This window comes from Eublepharis macularius, chromosome 8, assembly GCF_028583425.1.
Source record: "Eublepharis macularius isolate TG4126 chromosome 8, MPM_Emac_v1.0, whole genome shotgun sequence".
Classification (NCBI taxonomy): Eukaryota; Metazoa; Chordata; class Lepidosauria; order Squamata; family Eublepharidae; genus Eublepharis; species Eublepharis macularius.
Window position 1 is genome coordinate 76,316,125 of NC_072797.1, and position 22,451 is coordinate 76,338,575.

The window sequence follows — 22,451 nt, forward strand, 5'->3', positions numbered from 1 at the left end:
ATTTTGAACGAGTAAAGTAATACACTATTTTATATTGCACTGGGGCTTTTGTTTTAAACTAAAATATGAGTTTATCACTCATGTGGATGAAATAATGTGAGTATATAATTAATAAATAAATGCTATTTTATTCTCAGATACAGACTATATCTTGTATGCTGTTATTTATAATGATGTGCTTATAATTCTAGCAGTATCATATCACACATATATTTGCGGTCTCTTTCTGATCATCAGTACCATTTTTCCTACTTAGGGAGGATTTCTCACAATTTGGTGGTTCAGAGAAAAATGAAGTTTCCATTGAATTTTGCAATATTCAGGCATCTTTTGGGGAAGGTGGGAGAAGACTGAAGAATTATGGAACATATGTGATTACTGTTCCAGAGTACCTATATCTGTATTTATGACAGTGTAAACAAGTTTATATAACAAATGTGCTTAAAATACCCAAGGGTTTGGGTTTTTGGCATTTGAATCTTGAATATATCAACAGAGGCCTTGAGCCTCTGTGAATCTTGTCTCATGATCAAAATCTCTAATTTCCCAGATAAAATGCAAGGTGTTTCCCCAGGTGAAAACCTTATTATTTTTATTCTTTAACATTCCTATTTGTTGAGGGAGAATCAGGATAATTTAAATATTACATATCCTTTCTTTTTTGGCTGGGGCCAAAACCAAGAAAATACCTCTCCTTCAGTATAGCATCAAATTAGTTCATTGTGTGGTACCTGTGCAGCCCCACATGGGTTCTGCACGTAAACAGTCCTATTGCAGAGAGGTTTTTGAAGATCAAAAGAATCAGCGGGTGCTACTTTCCTTTCACCCATCCTGCTTTCTCAACCTTTTTCAGCATGACAAGGAGGGGAAGGAGTGCCCTTCCCTCAGTTCTTTCTCTGCTGCTACTGAGACAGTGTGTTTCTACTAGAAACTCCTTTAAAGACTTGCAGCATTGGAAAGACAAATGCCCACCTCCCATAATGGACTGAAGGCATTATAACTTTTATCAGCATTTTAACATATGGCATACAGACAATTGCATATGAATTTATTTTGAGATATTTGGAGAACCTTAATAGAAGCTTGTGTGCAGACTTGCTGCCTTTTTATATTTTTTCTTGTTTATTCTGTATAAAAATAAATAAAATTGTGAACAATCTGGTTTTCTTTCCCCTAAAAAAAAAGACAATTTTGTCATTAGCTCAATCTTTTTCAAGAGAGAAATGCACATGCAAGCAAAGGCCACAAAAATATGGCTCAAAAAGGTCTGTTAAAAGATGTATGTCCTGTGGGGCAGAAAAGAGAGAGAGAGAGAGAGAGCGCAAACAGCCACAAAAATATGTCTCAGAAAGCTCTATTAAAAAATACAGGTCTTGTTGGATAAAGCCTCTCACTCCAATGACCATACATTTTACCTATTTTAAGAGGAGCACGATGTATTTAGATGCTCTATATGCAAGGCATCACCAGGCTTCCTGCCTTAAGGCAGCATTATGGGGGGAAAGCCCTCTCTTGTGCTGTTCACAACAGCCACCCTATCCCAGTATCTCCAAGCTCCAAAGAAATGGGCATGCTTTTTGTCAGTTCTAATGGTTCTGAGAATAGTTCTAGCTTCCTTGAGTCTGTCTTTGGCTCCAACCAAGTCCTTACCCTTGATTCTAGCTATACCCTCTCACAGTGTTCCAAACAAAGTGCACCATAAGCACAAGCTTCAGGAAAAGACAAGGCCTTGTCTTGGATGCTCTTCTTTCTGCCCATGTCTCGAAGGATAGAAAAATGTTCAACACCCTACAGCTAATTCCCTGGTAATAGCTTTATTCCAGGCCAACAATGGGCCTCAATTGACAAGGAAGGATAAAGATTAGACGGAGTGGGGTGTAAAATTTATGTCTTTTCTGCCTTTCAAGAAACTGCCAGTATATTTTGTTTCATTAACAGTTTATTTCTTTGGGATCACATAGCACCCTATTTAGAGTTTCTGCTGGAAGAAAAGTAGAAGTTGGCCAAACCTTTACAGCTTGAGGCCTCAAATTTATCTAAACAACAAATTTCTTCTGTTAAACATGTGGCTGATCACTCACCTCACAGTCCCACCACAGCTATTTCCCTGAGATATTACTCATGGTTATGCTCCACAGCCTTACCTAATGAGACATACTCCAGAACTGAAGATCTCTCTTTTGAAGGTATGGATATTTTCAGTATCAAGATAGATGAGGTCCTTGACTGTATAAGGGGGTGGGGGGAGTTACAGCAGAAACGTCAGGAGTAATTTCTTCTGTCTCACCATCTCAAAAGTCCGGGCTTTATTCTAGACCCCTCAGCCAACCACCCAAATTACAGAATCAGAGGATATCAGCTTTTTCATCCACCTCCTTCTATAGACCTCTACAATTGTGTGTTTTATTTCTGTGGTTGATACGGGTTTTTAAAATATTTGTTATCATGCGTTTAAATGCAGACCTCTGAGATAAGAAGGAAAAGTGTTTCATGGGTGAGTGAAGTGTGCTGTGATTGGATAGAAACTGTAACCTTGAGAGTACAAGTGAACTGCAGTTTCTTTGTCTGAGAGCCTCGCTACAAGTGACATCTTACACGCGAACGGCACTTGATCATTTTCGCAAGTCTTTCTGGGAATTGAAGTCCCTCTCCCCCACCCCTTTTCTTTCTGTTCCTTCCCCTCTCTGTTAGAATGGCTGCCTGAAGAGACAGAGAAAGCCTGCTTTTGCAAATCGTTCCTCCAGTCACAAGCCTGCTTTCAATAATCTTTGGGGGTGGGCAACTGCAACTTTTCCGCTTTCTCCAGACCATCTTCCCCCCCCCCCAGCAAGACAATTAGCAAAGTTGCAGCTGCCCGCCCCCAAAGATCACTGAAAGGACACTAGGACTTCACCAACATGTCAGCTTTCTCCAGAGCATCCCCCACCCTCCAGCAAGACGATTTGCAAAAGCTGCTATCATAGGCTTTCTCTGTCTCTTCAGACAGGCATTCTAACAGAGAGGGGAAGGAACAGAATGAAAAGGGGTGGGGGAGAGGGACTTTAATTCCCAGAAAGACTTGCAAAAATGATCAAGTGCCGTTCGCGTGTAAGATGTCACTTGTAGCGAGGCTCTGAGAACAGAGGGAAGGAATTAGGGGTGTGCACCAAAAAACGGTATTATTTGGATCCAGATATCCAGAATACCATATATATTTGCTATGTCTGATATTTGGGTCTAAAAATACTGATTTAGTATTGAGATCTGGTTTTTATTTGGGAATCAGAATATATTCATCTCTATTATTCCTTATAGGGGAACCTCTCTGGAGGCGGGGCGCATTTTTCAAGCACACACCACAAAAGTTGTGGGAAACCTAGTCCTTCATGTCTGCTGCAGACCTCCCCCCAAAGTTTCAAGAAGATTATACCCTGGGGTCCAATAATATGAGCCTCTGAACAAGCTGCCCCCACGACTCTCCATTGTTCCCTATGGAGAGAAAAAAATCCAAGCTGGCTTTCCAGCAAAAAAAAAAAAAAGCATAACCAAACACACAGGGTCAGGCAAACAGTGGCCAAAGGCCCAGTCCCAATGCAAGATGAACAAAGAAAGCCCAACATAACCAACATCAAACCAGAGAATCTCACCAAAACCAAAGTGAAACAACGGAGACTGTTGCAAGCCCAACAGAACCAGTGCCACTCACAGATGCCAGGCAAAACCTATGGCTAATGTGGGAATACCACAGAACAGAAACAAGTACCAACATTAACATCGACAGAAGCACCAACCTTGCACAAGCACTGGTAATGACAAGAAAACATAGTAGTAACTTAGTATAAGTTATATATAGTATAAGGTTTGGCTTCTGCTTGTTACAAAACATTAGCAGTGTATGCTCTATGTTCCTATTCCAGGGGCATGAAAATAAAATTTTGGTTCTGTTTTTCTTAATTTTCTGCACAGAATTGTGCCAAGGTCTAAGGAGTGTGCTGGCTGGGAGAGATTCCAAGTTGGAGTGTGCATTTTATGTGGTGTGCCAACTGGATAAAGTGTCCTGCTGGTTTCCCCACCTCCCCAGTACATACTGATAGAGGATGCAGGCACAAGGTGTGCTCACTTCACTCATTCTAAAAGTTCATAATCGAGGAATTTAAGAGCAGCCTTCAGGAAGACTAACTGCTCAGCTCTCCAGGGGAATACCAAACAGACCAAAATCCCTGTAATGCACTCAATCCATCCTGATATATAAACTTTTATTTTTTTATCATTTTACAAAGTAACATAAGGTGCTAGTGCATATGTATCAGTGATTAAATAACAATGAATATATAACAACAGCCACTGGCATTAGTCAATATCATTTTGTGCCGGAGGTACTACCCTCAATTAAGGGCAATAGAAATTGATCATATATGCATTTTTCATTGACTGACAAATTTCAAGCACCTTGGCAATATTACAATAAATACTACAATAGACAAAAGAATAAATACTCCAATAAATAAGACAAAGTTATATGGAACAGTTTTTACAAAAATAAATATCTCTTTTCAACGCTAAGTTTTGTTGCATCTCATTCTTATTTGGGCAAAGTGGTGGTAACGTGTAGTAGGAATATTCTTCCTTTATAGTATAATCTTATCTGTCCAAAATTGTTCCTATGATTGTATCTCTCCAATGAGGGAGATGTGTCATATCATTCCACTCCATAGAAGCAAACCACCTCTAACCACTCAACTTTGACCCCAAAATATGGGGGTGATACAATATGTCCCACCCAAAGATGGGGTGATCCAACCCATCCTGACAGGATGCTAGCTACTCGCCTGTTTCGTGTGACCACTTTCTCAGGGGATAATATTTTTCAAGTTTTTGTCCAGATTAGTTCTCAAGTTCCTTCCCTCAGTCAATGGGCTGGTGAGGGAAGGCAAGTGCAGTGAGGGCTGACGATGTCACCTGCATGGGAAAACACATGTTTGCTCTGCTTGCTCATTGAGAGGAACTTCTGAGCCACAAGAGAGAGTTGGACAGATAGCCTCTTCGTTGGCCCAGTAGCTTAAAGGACAGGTAGTACACAACTCACAGGGTTCTGAAAGGTAGTCCCTGACTATTGTCTCTGCCTAATCATGGCTCACACACCCCACATCCCCACAGAGGGGCTGAGCACTTCCCCGATGGCCACACAAGAGTGGCCATGTCCTCATGCAGGGAACCATGCTGAGAAGAGGAAGTGTGGGGAACAGCAAAGCTGGTCTCTTCTTCCTCCATCTCTGTTGGCAGGGTGCCCCTCTTGGTCTGCATATGCTGCACCCAATGAGAGAGAGTGCCTCTCTCAAGCTGGTGAATTTCTAGCCCACTAGTCCTTGATGTGCAGGTCGCACATGGTCACTAACATGTATAGCTTGTTCTCAGTGAGAAGTTTCCGGTTGGGACTTGATGCCCTGTTACCGCCTTCTTACAAGCCTGTGCACTGCTAGAACAAGGTCTGCACATCCTGTGCCTGGGTCCAGAAAGGCAGCCATCTTCCTCTGAAGCATTTGTATCAAAAGAATGACCAGACCAGGATTTCCATGTCAAATGAGACCATTATGGTGAAGCTCTTAAAAGGCCTAAGGACCTCCTCCATCTGAGAGACAGCCAGCCAGTCCTCTTGGATGAACTGACTCTGCCCCTCCCAGTGTCAGTCTTTGAGAGCCACATTCTGAAGACAGCCTGCCGTTCCACCAGATACTCAAGCATGGCGTTAGTGGAGTTCCAGCAAGTGCCAACATTGCTGATCAGGAGATGCTCCAGCACACCTGCCAGAAACTGTTTCTGGTGCAGTTGATGAGCAGAGAATAAAAATAGAACCTTGCAGAAGAAGGGCAACCAACCAACCAAAGTGAATTAAATATAACTCCAAACATGATACAAATGAATAAAACACTGGTATATAATTTAATTCCACAAATAAAATTGCAAAGTTATGATTAAAAACAATGTGGTTCAACATGCAAGTATCATACCCTTGTATATACACATAGTAAGTTCACACATATACAGGTATGTTAGTACATTTAATCTTCATATGTATAGAACCGGAACTAGACATGTTCTGGCCCAAAGGCCTTCATCAGTGGTACATATTCATACAAAGAAGTCCATCAATATATCTAATAAATCCAAAATCCCTGATCCTGCACAAAATTGACACAAGGATGTTTTATAAAAAAGCTGTAACTATATTCATTTCCTCCCATGAATCAGCTTAAAGTGTAGTATGGCACCACAAACCCAGTTCCCGGGAATAGTATCCACTAAACCATGAAACAAAATTCTATGCAAAATTAATGAGGCTCTCAAAATACAGTTATATCAATACAAAAATATCTATTCAGTTCATTACATGAAAACAGTCAATTCTAAACATATTTTATACATACAATGTACAGAGTATAGACTATAACGTCACTGGTATCTCACAGTGTGTAAGGCTCAAAGTCTCCAAAAATAGACACAGTCCTCTATTCAATATGCTAAGTCTTGCCCAACACACTGGAGAACAAGACACCTGTAGTCCTCACGGGGGTGAGGAAACACTGCAGGGTGATGCCATCCATCTCCCTGTTCTATGCCACAGGGAGCGAAGAGCAGACGAGTGAAATGGCGCGATCCCATGTACAAGTGAAAGTCTTATGTCTTCTTATATCTTTCAGTACAGTTGAAGCGGTACCCCAGCCCCCCCCACACACATCTCGCCCTACAAACGGCCAGAAATATTTAATCAGCTTGTTTCATAGATGTCCACTTCCTCAGGGGACGATACATAGTTCACCAAAGCAATAAACTTTCTATGAATGAAAATGTCTATAAAGCAGTGTAAATTTCCTTTAACCATCACCCGAATATCAAAAGCAGCTGTTCTCTAATAACGGAACTCACCAAATAAAGCAAGTTAAAGATTCTCAGGTACTCCCATCCTTCCCCTACCTGTTTCCAAGCCAACACCAGGCCGAACTCCTTTCTCCCTAAAAAAATGGGGGGGAGGGGTTTGAGTCCCTAGACTCACAAGCTAGGTAGAATAATAACAACAACAACATTCAATTTATACACCGCCCTTCAGAATGACTTAACACCCACTCAGAGTGGTTTACAAAGTATGCCATTATTATCCCCACAACAAAACGCCCTGTGAGGTGGGTGGGGCTGAGAGAGAGCTCCAGAGAACTGTGACTAGCCCAAGGTCACCCAACTGGCTTAAACTGGAGGAGTGGGGAATCAAACCCGGCTCTCCAGATTAGAGTTCCACGCTCTTAACTACTACACCAAACTGGCTCCCTTAAGTGGTCTTCCAGGCAGCCAGCAGCAGTTTCCCAAGTCATCCTCCACAGGCAGTAGCAGTACTCCATATCAGTCCAAATGGTAATCCAAAAGGCAGACTCATAGAGCAGCCTGGAGTTAAAAGCATCACAGCACAATCTCCAGAAATCTCACTCAAAATGGAATCTGCCCTGAGCCAAGCCTGCTTTTATGTCCTTGCAAGAATTTTAAAAAGGCTCTCCCAACTTTGACTGGCCAGACAAGTAGAGCTCTTCCACCCATTGGTCGGTCACTCACTTCTCCCTCCTGCCCCACTCCCCTGATGGAAAAACTTATGAACTATTCTGAAATCAATATGTGGATTAGTACTCTGCAGCCATAACACATATATCCTTATAAGTCAATTCCAGTTCTGGTTAAACAAAACACCTGTTTTATCTGGATCCCTTTTTTACCTCATAGCCAATTCCCATGCACTAACCATTCTATTATATTTCTCTCTATTTAAAAAAATCATTTGTATAATACCAGTTAAACCAAAGATATCTAAGGTGAAAGCCTCTGGTGGCAGCAAAAACCTTTTGGGAACTTTTGGGAGTCAGTAAAATATGGGTCACACAAACAGGGCAAAATACCACAGGTGGGGTTAGTAATGGGATTAAAACTTCAAAGTGAAAGTGTTCTTGAGATAAAAACCTGGGTAAAGTAGAGAATCTCCAAAGTCCTGTGTGTGTGGAAGAAAAGGAGTGTTTCTTGTAACCAGGGTCCCCCTGAGGTAAAAGCTGAAACTGAAGTAAAAGGAAGAACTCTAATAAAGGTTCAAGGTAGTTTGAAATAAAATCATTACCATCTCTTTTTCTCTTCTTACAGTCAGCCCCCTGAATAAACTGAATTAATATGTGACAATGGCAAAATTAACATCTTTTATACACAATAGATCATTTTCAGAATTTCAAGGAAAATGAACAGGGCTTTTTTGATTATATATCTGAAAACTAGATTAAAATTAAATTAAGACAGAAAGACAGACTTGGGTAATGCATATCAACAGATATGAAAGCAGATGGGAAAGATAGAATAAAGGTATTTAAATAGAAGTGAAATATTATAAAGTTATATAATGTATGATTTGATAAAAGATTAAGTTTGTTTGTATATTTGCAATAGTTTTAAAGAAAAGGTTAAATCTTCGAAAGGTTCCCTTCATTGGTAAACAGTGCAGAAAAATCTCCTAATAGAGGTACACTTCAATCCCCCTCCCTCAAAGGTTACCTTAAACATGGATGCCTCTTTCTTGGGTTGGGGTGCTCATGTTGGACCCATCTCAGTCAGTGACACTTGGTCCCCCCAGGGGAGCTTGCTCCACATAAACATTCTTGAGCTCAAGGCACTTTACAATGTACTGATTGCCCTTCATTCTCATGTGACAGGGAGGACCATTTAGGTGGCAACCAACAATGTCATTGCAATGTATTACCGGAACAAAGGAAAACAGCCTCAGTGGCTTATGCCACCTAGCCATCCAAATATGGAATTGGTGCATTCCAATTAGGTTGTTACACAGGCTGTTCATATAACAGGTGCCAGAAAACTCTTTGCAGACTTCCTCAACCACACTCCACTGGTTCCTCACAAATTAGATCTATATGCAGCTTACCTTATTTTGGTCTTCCAGCAATGGGGCAATCAGGTCATCAACATCTTTGCTGCTGCCACCACCATGTAGGTACTTTTCGCTCCCAAGCAGTTTGGGATCCAGCATCTCTAGGAAATGCGTTTCAGCTTTCTTGAGCACATCCTGATTACACCTTCCCTTCTTTTCCCCTCTGTTAATGATATTTCATGACTATTATCTAGCATCCCTGTTCTTCTAAGTGGAAGCATCTTTCCATCTGGGCTGAACAAAAAGGTATTAATTCTGTTACCTGTCCCTTATTAACTTCAGTACTTAGACATAGTTGACCTTTCTCACTGAAGGTGGATTACATAGAATAAGTCAATGCAGTCAATGGCTGAGTCATTCAATAAACATCACAATAGGGTAAGGATAGTAGAAATTTGAAAGCAAGCAGAAACCTGATACAGAGATGAAAAACAATGCTGAATCAAAACAGAAATTCAGTACACTGCTGATGGATACAGTCCTGTGAACAGTCCACATAGCTCTCTGTGATATTATATGCACTTACAATTATGAAAATCATAACCCCTCTCTCTGATGCACTTTAAGCTGCAGTAGCAAGCCACCCAACTGGGCGAGACATTGCTGGCTTCCGACCAGGAGACTGGAATGCAAACAGAATGCCAGTGGAATGCAGAGTGATTAGGTGTGATTGGTTCCTGCCCTCCCTGCTTCAGGATGTGCAGCATTCCTAAAAGAAAGGTGCTTGAGGGATTTTCCTTCACAAACCCTCAGACATTCCTGCTTCCCCTCTCCATTCAAGATTGAAACAAAATCCTATCCAGCAATCAAAGGCCATCAATCATCTCTGATAAGTTTAAACTCTTCCTGGGAAAACTTAATCTAAACTTCAAGTTCATTGTCCAACCCCAGAGATACTTAATTAAAACTGTAGCTTTGTTCTCTGGCACCAGCAACAATTAATCAAAACCTCCCTAGCCACTATTTTCACACCCTGGAATGCCAGTCAGGGTTCTTCAAACCCTTTGTCTATTCCAAGAGACAATCCTTAAAGTCATTGTTTTTCAGACTGAGGTCACCTTCTTGCCCCAGGGCCCATTTTGCCCTATAATTGCTCAGGCTTTGCCCCAGCCAAATTGTACACAATTACTCGGATCCAAGTGCTATACCCTCAGATCTCTCAGCCTCCCGGCAAAGGACACTAGCTGTTCGAGCCCTCTTCCTCCATGGACTCCTCTACTCCTCTGACAGTAACTATCACCCGAATCGCATAACCTGTTGTGAGTCACTGCCCTGCTGGGCCTTCTGGCCCCACCCTCAGCTGTGTTCCCGGACACACTGGCGGAAAGACCTTCCTCGGCCTCAGAATAGGCAGGGGGAGGGGGATACATCACCTGGTCCTCCCCCTCGGCCTGCTGAACTGTGACTTTGCCTCTCTCCCTCTCTCTCTGGCCCCTAGTCACCTCAGCATCTTCCTCCCTGGCCTCATTGGGATGTCTCCCCTTTATAGCGTCCATCTAGAGCCGGTTTGGTGTAGTGGTTAAGAGCACAGGACTCTAATATGGAGAGCCGGGTTTGATTCCCCATTCCTCCACGAAGCCAGCTGGGCGACCTTGGGTGAGTCACAGTTCCCTGGAGCTCTCTCAGCCCCACCCACCTCACAGGATGATTGTTATAGGGTAATAATAACACTTTGTAAACTGCTCTGAGTGGGCATTAAGTTGTCCTGAAGGGCGGTATATAAATCAAGTGTTGTTGTTGTTGTTGTTGTTGTTGTTGTTGCTGTTGTTGTTGTTGTTATTCTACCCCACCCCCTCCCCAGACCGCCAATTGTCCCTTGTTCCTCCCTTCCCTCCTGCCCTCCCTTCCCTGCACCTGGACCTTCTGCCACCTGGCTGGTCGAGGCCCTGCCTGCCCTTGGGGCCACTCCCTTCTTCCCAGGGCCAGCGTCCAATGAGATGTGCATCCTCATTCTCTCCAGCACGCACCTCCCTTGGAGGCCACCCCACCCACCTCCCTGGTTGGGTGTGGCCCTTCCTTGGCATTTGCCCCAGCTGCCCCACCTCCGCCGGCCTCTGCGGCATCCCCAGCCGCAGCGGCAGCAGGGTCGGAGACTGCTGCCACGCTACTGCAGGGATCAGTTGTTCGGCAGGTCCTAGGGCTTGCAGCTACCACACCGCACCACCCAGCTGGCCCACAGCATCTTCCGGCCTCCTCCCTGGCCTCTTCATCCTGGCAATGCCTCCCTTCATTCTGGTGCAGGCTAAGGGAGTGGGCATCAAGGGTGGCAGTGGGTGGAAGGCTGGGCTCTGTGACTGGGCCCGGTAAGGTTCCTGCAGTGGGTGGCACTGGGCCACGCCCAAGTCCGGGGCAGCTGCGACTGGCTCTGGACACCTATATCCAGCCTCCTCACTGCCTTTCCTGGGACTCTTGTATGCTTGTGATTTGCTTTGCCTTTTGCTGTGTGTTTGAATTTCCCCTTTTAATAAAAACTTGCTTTGGGAAACACCTGTCCAGTCAGTTTCCTTGGGGAAGAGACCTGGTAAAAATTGGTGGAGGATCTTGCTTGTTACTGCCTCTTGCAGCTTCTCCTTGTTTGCTAATTCCTCCATCTTGCAAGGAGACTCATCTAGGTAACAGTCCAGTCCAGTGCTGCTGGATACAGTCCATCAGGGTGGACTTAGCTATAGCATCTTTCCATTGTTGTTTGAGAAATGTAGATGCTTGAAAAATCATGTATATGTTGTTCAGCCACTGGCAGGAAATCCTGTAATGTAGTGGAGCTATGAACCTATATCATGGCATGCATTTATTTCCAGAAGCCCATTTCTTTTGACACTCCCCCCTACCGAAAGATTACAGGAATCTTAAACAAGCACTTATTATCAACTAGCCACCCCGCCCCACAGATTTGCTGACACTGAAGGGTTGTGTGCTGCTATTTTAATGAATTGTTACTGATGTTTTTATATTTTTATGCTACCCTGTTTATTTTATTTTAGGTTGTTGTGACCCACTCTGAGCTTGATAGCAGGGCAAGCGGAATATAATATAAATCAAATAAATAAATAAATTTTCATACATCAGCAGTAGTTTGTGTAGTTGAAACTTCTGAATTAAGTACACCCCTAGGAAAAGTTGTCTTTATATTTATTTATTTTTAAAAATTATGCCACCTCTCTAGGAACCTGCCTGAGGCAACTTACAAAATAAAATTAATTAAAACAAAACATTAAAAGATATTAATTAAAACACAGATTTATAAACTAGGGGTGTGCAGTGCCAGTAATATTCGGGTTTCCTGCTTCAGTATTTCTGAAGCGGGAAAAGGCTTCAGTATAAAGCAATTTTTGAAGTGGCAAGCTATATGGGAGAATATGAGAAAAGGCAGTTCTTCAAGTAAATGTTTAACCAACTAAAATATTAATTTGTACAGCTTGAGCCACAAGGTTTTCTTAGTAATCGTTCACTATGTAGCTGAATGAGTTCAGTACTGAAAGGGGAGAATGGAAAAGGAATAAAGATCACAACCACAGCTCACTCCATTTTCACTCACTTGACTCAAATCTGTGCTAATGGACAAGGGCAAAAGAAGCAATGAAAGTTGACAGTAGCTGCAATGTTCAGTCCTTTCTTCTCCCTAGTAAAGGGAAGCTTAGGAGCGCTCAAAAATGTGTGAATAGCTGTGTATGTTTTGAGCAATCCATTTCTTTCTGAGAAAGAGAAGAGGCTATTTAAAAGTGATCAGTATGCTGCTTTTAAAAACAGAGTTGCAGAAGGAGCAATCAGATGATGCCTCACAAAGAATGGAGAGTCCCACCTTCAGGAATGCCTGGCCTCTAACTATGGTTGGGAGGCCTCCGACTAGCAGCTGTAGTTGCTTGCCACCATTCAGACCAGCTGCTGGAAAATTTTTTAAAGGTGATATTGTCTGTGTCACCACATCACTTCTGTGGAAAACCCTGAAATGACATAAAGTTGCTCTGGGAGTCACCAAAAACTCTATGGTTTCATCATACAGTTTCTGGTGATTCCTAGAGTAATGTGACATCACTTCTGTTTTTTCCTGGAAGTGACTTTGTGACCTACAGGATGCCCATGTTCCCCCATGTCTCTGCCCCCTCTGCCCTTCTTCCACCAGTTGCCAAGCATGGCAACCCCACCCAAAGGAGCAGCCTTGGGGTGCTTTCACACATTTTTTGCTTCCCCTGATATTTTGTGGTTGGCTTTGGCACCTGCAGGAGTCAGAATTATAAAAAGTTTTTTCAGGTTTGAAAAGTTTGGGGACCCATGTTCCATGGTATGCCATAGAGTCTAGAAGAAATAAAACTCCCTCTCCAAGTTTTACACCCAAATCTCCAGGAATTTCCCAAGACACAGTTGACAACCTTTGCAGAACTATGTGTGAAAAACAATGCTGAGAAGAAATGCGCTTTCTTCTGCTGCTGAGCAAAAGATTAAGAGGAATACCATCACTGCAGATTAGAGAAGGAGCTGTTGTGCATTGTACACGATAAGGATCCTTGCCTAACTTTCGTTCACATGACGTTGATTCTGTAGCTGCTCCCACACAATTCCTTCCTAATTTAGCCAGTCTACTCTGAAATAAGTCCCATTTTATTCACTGAGGCTTACTCACAAGAAAGAGTTCTTAGAATTGCAGCCACAAGTGCCTTAACACATGACATTTTCAGATCATATGAAGGCAAAGAGACACATAACTCCATAGTGCTATCCACTGCTCAGTCTTCCATACAATTATGGACACACAGGGCTTCGTGAATGCTAGCAGTCATAGTGGGCATGATCCAGCTAGAGTTAAGCCCTTTCAGTTTTGATTTCAGAAGAAAGATTTACACATGAGCTTAACTCTTGCATTGAAGACAATGGAATTTTAAAGAGCTTAACTGTGTCTGAATTGTGTCATGGTACCGTATGAAGATTAATAATGAACAGTTACTATTTCAGCACTTATGTTTGGGACATGGTTTTTGATTCTGTGGGTTATCTCTAGGAGTAGAATGATTATATTGCGCAGCAAGTTGAATGTCTCCTTTAAGGCATCAGAACACTGTATGTCAGAATGTCAGAAATGAAATTTAATTTGGACTGCATAATCGACCATTCCTGTTACTGCCAAAGAGGAAGATTGTATGTGGTAGTTGTTCATGTGCCTGTGTTTATATATTTATTGCACAACATTAATTTTCTTTCCTGTTTTTCTTTTTAATAGAATTGTATTATCTGATTGAGTCAATGAAGATGTGTATAGTAGAATAATGGAAGCCCCTGAATACCTTGATTTGGATGAAATAGATTTTAGTGATGACATATCTGTAAGTATGAGGCTCTTGTTTTTCTGTTTTGGTTTAGTGAAATACATTGTGCTGGCGGTTGTTTTGCTTTTAAGTCCAGATACTGCAACCATTCTACCAAATGAGTGGAGAAGATTTACATTTACATCCTAATATTTCAGACAAACAGCAGGAATCCTGAAAGGTTTCTACTTCTGAATATGAATGTTTGGCACTGTAAAGGACATTCAGGACCCATTTAAGCCAGCATTATGCCTAGAGACTCTAAATACAATCAATGTTGATATCATTATGGAAATGCTATCATTCTTTGGTACGCAATGTTGCATAAGTTCTTACAGGAACTAATGATGCAGCTTAGTCAATGTCCCTAATGAGACCACAACTATAGGTTATATTATTTTATGAATACTAATAAAGGCTCCAATCCAAATATGTGCTAAATGCCCAATTAGTGAGTAAATTAGACAATGATTGCTGAATGTATGTTTTTTTACTCTTGCCTTCAGAGAGATTTTTTTAAAGTTTTCTGCTGCTTTATTCAGAGGTATTTTTTCTCTTAAAATGGATTTTAATCTTTGGTTTTCTCTATGTAGATTTTTAGTGAAGGGAAATCAAGACAGGGTTTGCAAATTCATGAGGCAGTGATCCAATCCCCAAAGAATAATTTATTCAGTGTAACTATGCTTTTATCACTGTGGGGTATTAGGATATGTCTCAGAACCTATTTCCAGACCCAGTTTTATAGCAACATATAATCAAGAATATGTAACCTCTCTTTGCCTTTCCCATTGTGCCTTAGTGATGAACTTAACTGTCAGTTCCATAAGTGGATAACACAAATTCTCCATGTTAATAATGAATGCTGTAAAATGCTGCTGACCGTTTTGAATTAAAGAATTACTCAACTTTAGAGAAAGTATTATCCTTAATTTCCTACTGTCAATTGTTGAAGGCAAGATTTATTTCTAACTAATTTGGTCATATGTTACCTCTCATAGGAGAAAATCTTGGATCTTTAAATACAGGCTTCAATAATAAACCACAGACAGGTTTCAGTGTGGGTTAAATATGACTCTTGTGCTAATTTTCTTTCTAAAGTGACATCATAATCATAATCCTTGTAAATGAAATTTATAGTATTTTCAATCTGGCCCCATTAAGTGGATTTCACTTTAAGGTACTTAAGCAACATCTTTTGTCATATGGGTTTCTCTCTTGTTTGGAACTCCAAATCTGCCTATTTTCAAAGCTGTAAACTTACAACACAGCCAAAACTGGTCTGGCACCCATACTCAATAGCCTCCCCCAAACTTTCCAGATACTTCCACAGCACCTTTCAGGTGCTGGATCCTGCTGGTTTCTTCTCTGCCACCATACAGTCACTATTAGGGTTGCCAGCCTCCAAGTGGTGGCAGTGGAGATCTCCTGGAATTACAACTGGTATCTAGGCCATAGAGATCAGTTCCCCTGTAGAAAATGGCTGCTTTGGAGGGTAGACTCTATGTCATTATATCCCACTGAGGTCCCTCACCTTTCCAGGCTCCACCCCCGCCCCCCAAATCTCCAGGAATTTCCCAACCTAGACCTGGCAACCCTAGTTGCTATCTTTCTGCCAAGGTTTCTTCCAAGCTAGTGGTGTCCTATCTGGGATATTTTGGTTGCAAGTGTATGAGTCAGGTAAAATAGGAGTGAACAGAAGAGAGCTAAGCCTGTGTATAATCCTCCCATTGAAATCAGTGAAATTATCTGGGTTTTACCCAGTGTGTTCCTCCTCAGTCAGGTTTGTTTCAGAGCTTAGCTGATGTTTCCACTAAATAAATATTAAATAAACAGAAAACCGGAAAAGGAAAACAACCTTTCAGTGTTTCTATGTCTCCTGTGTGCACACAGGCCCTTGTCAAAGTTAGACCTGCTCTCTGTTTCTTCTTCCAAGCTCCATCAAAGTGTTCAGTTAAAAGAGGCCATGATATTTCAATAATAAAATGAAAAAGATACAACAGATATTAAAACTAAACTGTAAGGCAGATCAGTAGCCTCTCTTCATGTACCAGGATAGGAGCCAGAGAAAGAAAGTCGCTGCAAAGTGTAGAGTTGTTAGTAACTTGGGAAAGAAGTGAGTAATGTTCTTTCTTGGCAGTGTAGTAGTTTCTCAGCTGAAATCCTATTCATTGTATTGACAGAAATGGAAGAAATTTTAAGTGTTCATCTTTTGTTTGGGGACAGGAGTTGAGCAAGAGGAAATCTGTTAATGCAATCAAAGATACACCATTAAAACTACAGTGAAATTTATGACATGCTTAACAGATTTTTGTAAAGAACTGAATATATTTTAATGCTGTATAAAACCAGTGGAGTAGTTTGTCAGTCCAAGAGAGAGGAAATAATATACAAGGGAAAACTTCAGCCTAACAAACACATTTCAGTTGTAACAAGCCTATTCCTAATTGAACTGCCAATTATGTTTCAGCCTGTATTAACTAGCTTCCTTAGTGTATTTCCTAGGAGACCTGGTACTGCTCTTTCTATTGCAACTGGGTTTTATGTTTATTCAAGAAACAGCATATGGTAGGCAGTGTAGTGGTTTGATTGGAAATAATTGGTTTCAGATCCTACTCTGCCATGAAATTCAGTGGGTGTCCTTGGGTCAGTCACTATTTCTCAGACTAACATGCCTCACAGGGTTGCTGTGAGGACAGGGCATGTTATAGGCCTAATTTTTTATGCAAGCATTTGCATAATAGTCCATGATAGAAAGGGATGGTTCATACTTTTCTGCTTATTTTTATATACTTAGTAGTTCACTTAATATTTTGTTTCTTATTACTATCTCTCAGATGTGCACATGTATATCACAAGATGCATTTGATTGAATAAGTGATTGAAGTTACATTCTATCTATCTATCTATCTATCTATCTATCTATCTATCTATCTATCTATCTATCTATCTATCTATCTATCTATCTATCTATCTAATCAGGAGATTGCAGGTCTATGCTTTGTGATACTACTAATGTTTGTTTTTTGTTTGCTTGCTTGTTTGCTTGCTTTCTTGTTTGTTTGTTGGTTTGTTGTCTGCCTTTCTCACTGAGACTCAGTTTAGATTACTTCATTTAAGTCAATATAATCCACAGCAGGAATATTCATTAAACAATATAATAGGGCTTGCAGAAATACGGATACAGAGCTAAAACAATGATGCAATAAAGCATAAGCAATTTGATATGACGTATTACATGACTTTAAAACTACCCAGTAAGAACATGCATATAGCAACAAACAGTATGCAGTAGTACAGTCTACAGTCCGTATACTATATCATCTCGCTGAACCATTTCCTTACAGCACAGCCCTATTACATCTGTTAAAAAGCCCTCTTGAATCAGTTTTGCAAAGTTTGCAAAAAGTCAGGAGTGTGGGAGCTTTCCTGACCTCTTCAAGCAGACCAGTCCATAAGGTGGGGGCCACAACTAAGAATATGCATGTATCAGCAGTTATTGATTGTGCCCATTTGCAGGGTGGCAGCTGCAGATTGTCCTGTTCAGATGAGTGAAGCTGCCATGCTGAAGCACAGGGAGAAAGGCAGTGCTGTAGATACGAGCGACCAAGGCCATGAAGGGGATGATATTTTGATATTTTACTTAAGTTCTTCATTTAAAATACAAATAGAAAAATAAAACTTAAAAAAAATTATATCTTGCTTTTCTCCCTATCCGTGCAACTGTGTGGAATTTCTAAGAAGAGCTAGCTATCAGATTATCCTAGGAGTCCCAAATACAACTGAAGTTTTGCACCATCAGCCCCAATTAGAGGGGCAGGCTGTTCATGCTAATTGGTTGCCCCATATTCCACTAATTTTTACTAGCATTCATGGACTTATTCATTTATTTGTTTTTTATTTGTATTATTTATAATCAGCCTCTCTCACTGGAACCTAAGATGGAGTACACAGTTTAAGTCAATATGAGAATGGCTGGGATATTCAAAAAACAAAACATTCAATAAACAGTACAATAGAAATTTGGAAAAAAGCAGAAATCCGATACAGTGCTGAAACAATGCTGAAACAAAACTTAAGCAAATTGACATGACATATTAAACAACATTGAGAAACTATCAAGTAGGAGCTTAATTACAGCAAACCACTGTACGTCGTAGTATAGTCAATGGTCCTTATCTCTTTTACCAATGCACCATCTTATTATCTGTGTAAAAAGCCCTTCTGAATAATTCAGTTTTGCATAGTTTGCAGAAATCCAGGAGAGTGGGAGCTTTCGTAGCCTCCTCAAGCAGGCCATTTGATCAAGTGGGCGCCACATGTCGGGGCAACTTTCATTTTGCCTGTTTGTAGAGTGGCATCTGCAGAAGGCCCTGTTCAGATTAGCAAGGCTGCTGTGGCGGACATAGGTGGAAAGGTAGTCCCTAACATATAAGGGACTATGGTCATGATGGGCTTTGTATATGATAACCAAAACCTTGAACTGAGTCTGGTAACTGATGGGAAGCCAATGGAGTAACTGCAGAATAGGATTAATATGCATGCTTCTGATAATAACGGAGTTATGGTGTTCTACACCAACTGGAATCTCTGAGTTGTCTTTGAGGAAAGACCTATGTTGAGAGCATTACAGTAATATAATCTTGAGGTCACTTTGGCATGGATCCGGGTGGCACCTTTATAGGATGCATGATCTACTGTATCAAAGGCTGCAGGGGGTCATCAACTAAAGCCACCATAGCCATCTCTGTCTCAAAACCTGTCCTGAAACCAGATTGCAAAGGGTGGTCCAGAATATGAGTTATCCAAGAAGACCTTGAGCTGATCTGCTACTGTTCTCTCACTTACTTTGCCTAGAAAGGGCAGCTTTGAGACTGGGCAGTAATTGAGCACGTCATTTTCATCTAGGATTTTTTTAAAAAGTAGTAATTGGATAACCACTTCTTTGAGTGGCTGAAGGAAGACACCTTGAGTTAGTGACTGATTTATGATAGACATCAAGGGTTCATTTAGGTAGTCTTTACATGATTTTAGCAGCCAAGATGGGCAAGGATCCAGTGCACAAGTTGTGTCCTTCACAAAGGCTAGGCTCCTGTCAGTATTGATCACTATAACTGGGTCAGAATGGTACATAAGTAGACCAGATAATGTATTACTGATGTTGTTGTTTTTTTAAGATTTTATTAAAACTGTAAAACCCACGAAAATACAGTAAGATAACAGTGTAAAACAACAAGCGATACAACATTAGCTTTCTGAAGTACAAGAAGATACAGCTGGTTGTATAAGTACATGTTCAGAGAGAATATTAGCAGTATCCAGCTTGGTAGTACAAAGGAGAAGCATATATTTATATATAAAGCCTAAATGCAACTTACATATTTACATACATGTGAAAGATTTTCAATCCTATTATTTTCTATATGATCAGAGAATGGAAACCGTTTCTCAATAAAGTTTGTGGTGTTTGGAAAATGCTCTATATGATATATTTTGTTGTATAGTTTTTCGGAAATGAAATGATCCCAGATTTTAGAATACCAATTATCAATTGATAGATTTTGTTTTTCATAATGTAGCTATTGCACTTTTCGCAGCTACTAGCAAAGTGTCTATCAGATCTTTTCTTTTCTGGGGAATCGGGGAATCAGGGTCTGGATTTTGTCCCATTGGTCCAGGAAAAGAATCTCTGGTGCAAGAGGAATCTCATACTGATGTTATCATGGCTGGCAGGTGCACACCTGCTGTGTGCTGGCTCAGGACATTTTTGCCTCCCAGGCCCATTCTCCAGGCCTTCCCCCCCACACATACACACACACTGGCCAGATGAGTGGCAATGGGGCACAGAGGCTGGGAGCAGAGGATCCCCCACCCTCACTGGGAGACCTGGCAACCCTATTCTGTGGGCAGACCATTTTAACAGGTCCTCCCCTATTTCAGGGTTTCAGGGCCTCAAAGGCTCAGTGCAAAAGATTAAACCCAAAGTTTGGCCTTTTTCATGTGTTAGGCCTGGCTTATCACTATTTGAGAGAGACCCAGGGCAGTCAAAGAAACTATAAAATCCCGGGCCATCTCTTGTGAGGAGCATTCAGTGTGAATGTTTAAGTCACCTGGAACAACTAGTTTTGGTGTCTCTAGTAGTGCACCACATCCAAGAGCACCTCTACCAGCTAAAAAGAATGCTTACTGGGGAATTAGGAAGCCAGTAAACAAACAGAATACCTAATCTATTGTTAGATCCCAGCATAAGGAGCATACACTCAATACCAGCTATAGTTTGAACTGGGAGTCTGAGGAACATGAAGGACTCATGGAGGATAATAGCAGCTGCTCCTCCCTAGCCACCTCTGCAGGGTTGGCCCACTTACCAGCTTTCATTTTTTGAAAAAAGTAAGCCTATAGCCCCTTCACTTGCAAAAATATACCTTTCCCCTTATATCTCCACAAGGGAAGTGGCTGGAGTCTTACTCTTTTTTTTAATGAAAGCTAGGGATTAAGAGAACCTTTACCTTTTATTTCAATGTTATAGCACTATGGTGATATTTTTGTTCCTTTTTTAAAAAATGAAAAGCCCTGGTAGCCCAGGAAAGGGGGGATAGCCACTTCCCAACTCCAGAAGAAGTGGTGCTATTTGAAATAGGCCATAGCTATTTATATGTGGTTCATAAACAGATGTAAATGGTATTTGAAACACTGTCCCCACATTGCTTTACAAGTCAGCAGGAATGGATAGCAACCAGGTTAAAATGAAAATGTGAAAGGGACCATAGTGTAGTCAATCCCAGGGACCCATCAGTCCCTGGCACGCCTCCACACTTCTGCATTGCGCCCAGTCTTGCCCTGTTTCCTTGCCTTTCCCCTGTTAGCTAGGCAAGAGGGGGGCAGGGGCTGGGAGTGGGGGATCCCCAAATCCACTGGGGGAATGGAATCCCTATGAAACAGGAAGGATACATTTACAGCAGTTGCCGATCTTACCCATTTGTGGGGTGGCACTTTCAGGTTTTGTTCACATAATAACCCAATGCAACATTTGTATCTTTGAGTTCCTAGTCAAGGCTAAGGTAAGCAGTGGTAAGTTTTTACTATTTTTAATGTATATGAAGACAAGCATTGTTCAATATGAATATTAAGTTTGTAAAATGGTTGATTTTGCAAATCCAAATGCAAAGAAGTAGGGAATTAATAATATGAAGCCCTCTCCCCAGCAAAAGATATTGAGATGGAAGAGGTAAATAAAGTCTTATGGATTGACAGGCTAATTCAACTTTATTTGCATCAGCCATGTGAGCTATTTCTGTAATTGGTCACTTGAGTGATTTTGAATCATTCAGAGGCATATTGTCTTGTGAACTGTAATTTGATTTTGACATGTATTTGGCAAACTATAATGAGACCTCTTACATCCCAGGTTCTATATAATGTGAGAAGCTACTGTGGTTTTAAATGTATGTGAGTATTCAGTTAGCTCTGCTCTGGCTAAAAATACCACTTCAGTTTAGAGTATGGTGTATTTATACAATCTTTACTTTATTAAAATATTGTCTTTAACATTTTTGTCTTTTTGACACTAATATTGTGCAAAAGTTATTTAGTTCCAAAGACATGATGTGTATTTGTGACACTTAGATAAATGTTGGCATAAATGAAACTTTTTGTGCTGTATAGCGTTCAGTTATGAGAGAGATCAAAGGGATCAGTATTAAATTACCTACAGATTTTTGTTTGTGGGAAAATTCTCTTTACAATGTTGGATCATACAGATGAATGAGGGCATTCTGCAAGTTTATGATGAAATGGTTGCTGCTTGCTCAGATACATATGACATTGGTTTAAAAGTGAGTCCAAGGAATGGCTTACTGATTAACATCAGGTGTGCCCCTTGCGGCAAAATAGTAAGACATGGTTGTTTTAATAACACTTACTCCTTGAGAAGTTGGTTTATTTTCTTGTGCTTATTTATATGGAATAATTTATGATAGATCCTAGAATTCCAGAGAATGTTTTAACATATAGATGGAAAGTTGAGTCTTGCCATCTGTAAACCGAGGCATATAAGTTATGAAATCAAAATGTATAACAAATTGAACAGGTGATATGTATGTAATGCATTCCAGTGTTTTAAATGCTTCCCATTTAAAGTAATGCCACAGTCTTCTGGAGTAGGGAATGCATACAGTCAGCCATAGTGCTTTGCAGTTAAACCCATGGACCAG

General features: G+C 40.9%; 1 protein-coding gene across 1 annotated transcript in view; it reads left to right on the plus strand.

The window, feature by feature from the left end:
- Positions 1–14,202: 14,202 nt before the first annotated feature.
- Positions 14,203–22,451, plus strand: part of SNCAIP (synuclein alpha interacting protein) — a 47,964-nt gene continuing 39,715 nt past the window's right edge. The window contains exon 1 of the mRNA XM_054986956.1: positions 14,203–14,259. Within this exon, the coding sequence (XP_054842931.1) occupies positions 14,203–14,259 (57 nt within the window). The remainder of the gene's footprint in view (positions 14,260–22,451) is intronic.